Source organism: Schistocerca piceifrons, chromosome 2 (assembly GCF_021461385.2).
Source record: "Schistocerca piceifrons isolate TAMUIC-IGC-003096 chromosome 2, iqSchPice1.1, whole genome shotgun sequence".
NCBI lineage: Eukaryota > Metazoa > Arthropoda > Insecta > Orthoptera > Acrididae > Schistocerca > Schistocerca piceifrons.
In genome coordinates, this window is record NC_060139.1 from 295,517,929 (window position 1) to 295,524,666 (window position 6,738).

At 38.2% G+C, this 6,738-nt stretch overlaps 1 protein-coding gene across 1 annotated transcript; it reads left to right on the forward strand.

Moving 5' to 3' along the window:
* The first annotated feature begins 3,430 nt into the window (after nt 1-3,430).
* On the forward strand, nt 3,431-4,369 carry LOC124776876 (trafficking protein particle complex subunit 5-like). The gene has a single exon (XM_047252058.1). It carries the CDS (start codon nt 3,537-3,539, stop codon nt 4,107-4,109), a length of 573 nt encoding a protein of 190 aa, XP_047108014.1. The 5' UTR covers nt 3,431-3,536; the 3' UTR covers nt 4,110-4,369.
* The last annotated feature ends 2,369 nt before the right edge of the window (nt 4,370-6,738 follow it).

The following is a 6,738-nucleotide window of genomic DNA, read 5'->3' on the forward strand; positions in this document are numbered from 1 at the left end:
CTTCACATATAGCTTGCATCCATTCTTCCTTCTCGTTTGACTGCAATATTTCTGAAAAACAGTTTGGATCTTTGTATCCAAGTGCATCAACTTTTGTTGCCATACAAAATTCACCACTTTCCATCCAGGTTGGTTTTCTTCGTTGTCTTTTATTCTTCTGTTTCTCTTCATTAGAAGATTCAGCAGCTTCTGCTTTTAGAAATTCTGTTAATTCTTTATTTTCTTCAGATTCACTCGACTCTTGACTTTCTCTAGAATCGAGAGTGCCAATTTTTTCTTGAGTTTGGCTTCCTCCAGAAGTGTACAGCCTAGGAGATTTACATTGGTCATCTTTAGATGAATTCGGATCATTAAATTCTTCCCGAGGGACTTCAAATTCAACATGATCACTATGTAAATCACAAACAATTTCTGGCTTAAATTTTACATCGTGACTCAACACCACTTTTCTTTTAGATGGAATCCAAACTCTGAACCCATCTTTGTCATTAACATATCCAACAAGTCGTCCAAACACTGCCTTATCATCAAACTTGGAACGGAATTGTTTGTTAATGTGAACATAGCAGCCTGTACCAAAAATTCTGAGATGATCAAGTCGTCCTACTGGTCGATTAAACCACAGTTCATAAGGGGTTTTATTTTCAACTGAAGATTTTCCAGTACGATTTATTAGGTAGACTGCTGTGTTACAAGCCTCTGCCCACAACCCTTTAGGTAATTTACTCGGATTTAGCATTGACCGGGCAGCTTCAACAATGGTCCTATTTTCCCGTTCAGCCACACCATTTTGTTCAGGAGTGTAAGGAGGAGGAATCAGTAGCTCTATTCCCCTGTCTGCAAGCAGTTCACTGACATTCTAATTGTTAAATTCTTTGCCACCATCACATCTAAATTGTTTGACAACATGTCCATTAGTTCGTGCTTCATTTAAAAACTGCTTAAGCACAGTACACACTTCACTTTTGTGTCTTAAAAAGAAAATTCGACGAAATTTACTAAAATCGTCTTTGAAACATACATAATAATGCTTGCCTCCAAAAGATTTCGTGCTCATTGGTCCATTTACATCCGCGTGGATTAATTCACCAGTACCGGTAGCGCGTATTGTTCGTGCTTTGAATGGCAGCCTATGCATCTTTCCAACCGCACAGCCGTCACAAAATTCACTCTTGGCATCTTCCACATTAATGTTCATTCCTTTTAAAATATTCTTCACATGTTGTTTATTCTGATGACCAAACCTTTCATGGTACACTTGCAATGTTTCGGATGAAGTCATCAAGCTCATACGATTCATTTTTGCATTTCTAACAACACGCATGTTCAACACATAAAGTCCATTTTTCACATAACCTGTCATAACAATATTGCCACTGACTTGTTTTCGAACACAGACATTATTATTACTAAAATTAGTACTGTAGCCTCTGCAGGCAATGGCTCTCACAGAGAACAGACTAGCACTTGCATCAGGGACGTATAAAACATTGCCCATTCTAGCATTGTACCATTTATTGTTTCGTCGGATTTGGATGTAAACTGTTCCTTGACCGTACGCACACATTTTCACATTTTGTTTTCCCAATGAAATTACTTGAGGAACATCAAATTCACTATACGAAACAAAATACTGTTTGTTGGGAGTGATATGATTTGTAGCGCCACTGTCACAATACCATTTATTTGGGTCACTGTGATTACTGGTACACACACCCATAGCGTATGAAGTAAATGCAGCGTGTTCACTGTCTCGCTTCTTCTCTTTTCTTTTATTGCTGTCACGAGTGTTCTGTGGACACTCTGCTGCCCAGTGACCTAATTGTTTGCATTTATTACACGGAAACTTCTGTTTTAATTGTGACTTCGTCATCTTTAATTGCTGATTACTTGTTTGCCGTTTTCTTGTTTTAGAAACGACAAAAGCTGCACTTCCATTAACGTCTTGTTCACGCAGTTCAATAGTACAGAGTTTTTCAATCAATAAATTCAAGCTTTGCTTTTCTGTCGGTATCGTATCCCAGAGATCCTTAAAATTGTCGTAGTCTTTTCCCAGTGTAGACAAAATTCGACCATTTAAGATTCTTTCAGATAGCGTATTTTCTTCATGTTTTGATAATTCATCGTTCAGGTCCACAAATAACTTTTGCAGTTTGGCCACATGTGCACTAATATCTTCCGATTCATCACGTTTAACACGGAAAAATGTTTCAATCAACATATTCAAACGCTGAGTACTGCTACGTTCAAATCGGGCGCGTAATTTGTCCCAGATTTCTTTAGCATTCTTGCACGTTAAGACGAGTTCTGCAACAGGTTTACTTAGCGCACTTGCTATAAGACTTGCTGCCTTTGCGTCGTCCTTGTGCCATTCCACGTACGCCTCTTTTTGTTCACTTGTCGCATCTTGCGGCAACTCTACACGTTCACGTGTACCGTTAATAATATCTTCTAGTCCATATGAACGTAGCACCATAGAAATATGCCATTTCCATTTGGCCCAGTCGTCAGGTCCTTCAAGCTTATCAATGCTGACCTTATAATCGCCGCTAGCAGTCATGTTTCTTTACAGACATACGCTCATTTCAAGTATTGTTTTAATGAAACTGTGTTGTTTGCCTTTACACGTGTACTGGGCCCATAACCTGATGAAAAATATTATTTAAAGGCAAGAAAACATTTTATTAGCTTTGTAATTACACCCTGGATACGAAAAAAAACACATTTACTGTAAGAAAAAACACAGAAGTTACACACAAGCCAAGAATAAAGATATTGACAGCAGAGTCATGGAGCAGCACATAAATATAGACGTCAAGGAATTTTTTCTTTTCTTTTAACATGATCAATCACAGCAGAAGCTTTTGTTAGGTCCAGGAATAAACCTGAGATATTTCTATGATTGTCCTCTGCATTTAAGACATGGTTTATCACGTTGAAAGTGGCTGTTTCAGTTGATCGCTGTAGTCTGAAGCCATGATAACATACAGAAATAGTATTACGAATGAACAGGCGAAATGTGGCCGTCAAAGTACTATAGTCTGCTGTGCAGTAGCACACTATTTCTCTTTTTTCAATCCCACATAAGCGGTAAGTCATGGCTGCACACGATACCCTGATTTCCATGTCAGTTACTTCGTATGGAAAGACTTTAGCTCGTCATAGCATACCGATAGACATTTTTATGGTACGTAAAAGTATCGCACAAGACCCATTTAAATTATTTCAGTAGACATGAGATCAGTTGTGTCAGACGTTAGAGTATTTGTAAGCAAATGCAAACTTTTGTGATTGTATTTTCACATTCTATACGTTATCAAACGTTAAACATTTTTCTTACTAAACGGCATGCCGGCAATCTTTTAAAAATCCAAATGTCGTAATATCGGCCGTCTGTCATTTGTTCTCACACAGAGCTTCAGCTGTTGGCCTGTTACATTGTGGCGCTGTTCGCATCAGTCTTCTTGCGAAGCAGGCAAGCAGGTATTGAGCTGTCACTGCCGGACAAGAGGGAGGTTGTTAGTTCATTGTGAAAGATGAGTATCAGAATATCTACCGTTCGTCCGAAAACAAGTATCCTGGATAAATCCCTCAGTAGAGGTAAAGGTGAAGTTAGCATCAGCTGCTACGCGTTGTTGTTTTCAGAACTGGTTCAGTACTGTCAGAATAGAGTCTACACTGTACCAGAACTGCAGAATAAGCTTGCAGAAATTGGGCAAGATGTTGGAGTGAGACTGATAGATTTGCTATTTGTCAGAGAGAGAAACTGTAAACGTGAGATAAAACTGTTGAATATGCTTTTATTTATAAAGTCAACGCTGTGGAAGACTTTGTTTGGGAAGGAAGCAGACAAACTGGAGCATGCAAATGACGATGAGAGAACGTACTACATCATAGAGAAAGAGCCGCTCGTAAATAAATTCATATCTGTACCGAAAGACAAGTCAAGTTTGAATTGTGCGACGTTTATTGCTGGAATTGTTGAAGCTTTCCTCAACGGGTGTGGTTTTCCAGCGAAAGTGACAGCGCATTGGCACAAAGGCACAACTTATATGGTGAAATTCGACGATTCCGTTATTACTAAGGACAAGCAAATGGAGGAGCGATAAATATCATCAGTGGAACAACGAAAATCGTCAGTGAATTCATCCTATTGCCATACAAAACAGGAGGAAAAGTGTGAGGCTGGATTGTAACAGTGTTATCCTGATAGTTTGTGTGTGACATGTTGCGCAAGAAACAGTCAGATGATATTGAAAAGTGTATGTTAGTTTTATGTTTAGTGTCAGAGAACTAACCAAATTACACTAATTTTTGTGAACAGGCAATTATGTCATTCACAATAAAGCACTTTTTCTGAAAATATAAACCTATGTAGTGAAGAGCTCAGATTCCATTAAAACTACTTACAATCATTTTACAGTCGGCTTTATTAATGTTGTTGATACTTATTATAATTAAGCAGGTAAGTGGGGAAAATTGATCACGGTTTATTTATCTCTACCAATCTATGCTGAACATTATAACTGCTGCCTTGTATATGTACAACTTCTCAGTATTCCTTCTGATCAGTTTTAATGAAGAGGAGCCGTAGTTAAGCGATGAATTGGACTAGTATTCAGGAGCATAACTCAAACACTTATCCAAATGTAGGTGTTCCATTTTCTAAATCACTTCAGAGGTGTTGTTCCTTTAACAAGCAGTGATAAGTTTCTTTCCCCATTGAGATCCAATAGTCTTGACATTAAAAGTACATTAAGCTGTGGTCTGTGATATGTCTTATTTATTCACCCATTCATTATCTTGTGATGAAGGATTTGTCACCATAATACAGTGAACACAAATATCTCACAATACAAATGCATACAGAATATATAAGTACGTTTTTATGAGGATAGGACATGGTTGGCCATGGACATGATAGGAGAACCATTCCAACATTTGCCTTAAATGATTTAGGAAAATCTAAATAATGATGGCTGGACAGTGCCACTGTCCCAAATATGTCACTGTTTTAAAAGCTGCACTGCTTCATTCAGTTGATCCCTATTGTACAGTGTTCTTTACCTCGCACCCAAGTTGTACCGTATAACTTGTAAAGTTTAATTTTGTGATGCACCACTGCACACACAAAGGATACGAACATGCTGGAATGTTCCGCACTCCCTCCTCTATGCTTGGAAAATTGACTCCAGGCTGGTAAATGTCCAACTACGCCCCATGTGCATCTTTTAAGTCCTTCCCTCTGGCTGCCTGAAAAGACTGATTCAGCATCCACAAATGAGTGGGATTTTAAGTGGTGGAGAGTGAAATAACATTACTATTGTGCACTTTAGATTTTGGCATGATTTGCCCTGTAAAAGCATTACACTATAATTATGTATTCTAAGGTGACAGATTTAACACTCCCCTTTCATTAGTAAGCACTACTCTTGAGTCCTTTGAGCAATCTTTGGTTGTGTTTTATAAATTAATTATGGGGAATATTTTAGCTTCCTTTTTAAACATGTTTATTAGTAACCTTTTTTATCTCTGTGGGGAATTTGTTATACAATGACAATCACTTGTGGAAAATACTTGGGTTATTCCACCTCCCCCATACCCTTTCCTCCTTGAAGCCTACTCTCATTCCAATGATTAAGTGTAGAACTATTAGTGGAATACTTTGTAATGTTTTCCCTGATTTGCACATCAGATTGGTACATGTACTCACTCAGTGCAGTTAAGATATCTAGGTGTTTTTTAAAAAATAGGCTAGCTCTTTACAGGCAACCTGACTACTACTACTACTAGCGGTTATTCTTAAGAGTCCTTTTCTGCAATTTACAAGTTGTAACCACATAACGGAATGGACAGTGTCTTGAAAATATGATACAAGATGAACATCACAGAAGCAAAACGAGGATAATGAAATGTAGTCAAATTAAATCAGGTGATGCTGAGGGAATTAGATTAGGAAGTGAGAGATTTAAAGTAGTAAATGAGTCCTGTTATTTGGGGAGAAAAATAACAGACGATGGTCGAAGTAGAGAGGATATAAAGTGTAGACTGGCAATGGCAAGGAAAGCATTTCTGAAGAAGAGAATTTTCTTAACATCGAGTATAGATTTAAATGTCGGGAACTCTTTTCTGAAAGAATTTGTATGGATTGTAGCTATGTATGGAAGTGAAACGTGGATGATAAATAATTGAGACAAGAAGAGAATAGAAGCTTTCAAAATGTGGTGCTACAGAAGAATGCTGAAGATTAGATGGGTAGTTCATGAACTAACGAAGAGGTACTGAATAGAATAGGGGAGAAGAGGAATTTGTGGCACAACTTGACTAGAAGAAGGGATCGGTTGGTAGGACATGTTCTGAGGCATCAAGGGATCACCAATTTAGTATTGGAGGGCAGCGTGGTGGGTAAAAATCGTAGAGCGAGACCAAGAGATGAATACACTAAGCAGATTCAGAAAGATGTCAGTTGCAGTAGGTACTTTGAGATGAAGAAGCTTGCAGAGGATAGAGTAGCATGGAGAGCTGCATCAAACCAGTCTCTGGACTGAAGAAGAAGACGACAACAACAACAACAACAACAGCAACAACAACATTTTGGGAATCTCATATCTAAGAATTGAGTGTATGTAGGAAAAATATGTCACCACAAGACAGGCTGTTACAAACTGATGATGAGAACTCTAAGAGCATAGGATGCTGATAATTCTTTTTTCCATTATCTTTTGTGCCCATCCCATG

Bases quoted from the DNA above. Each gene is read 5' to 3' on its own strand.
- LOC124776876 (XM_047252058.1), top strand. From the start codon at position 3,537: ATGAGTATCAGAATATCTACCGTTCGTCCGAAAACAAGTATCCTGGAT.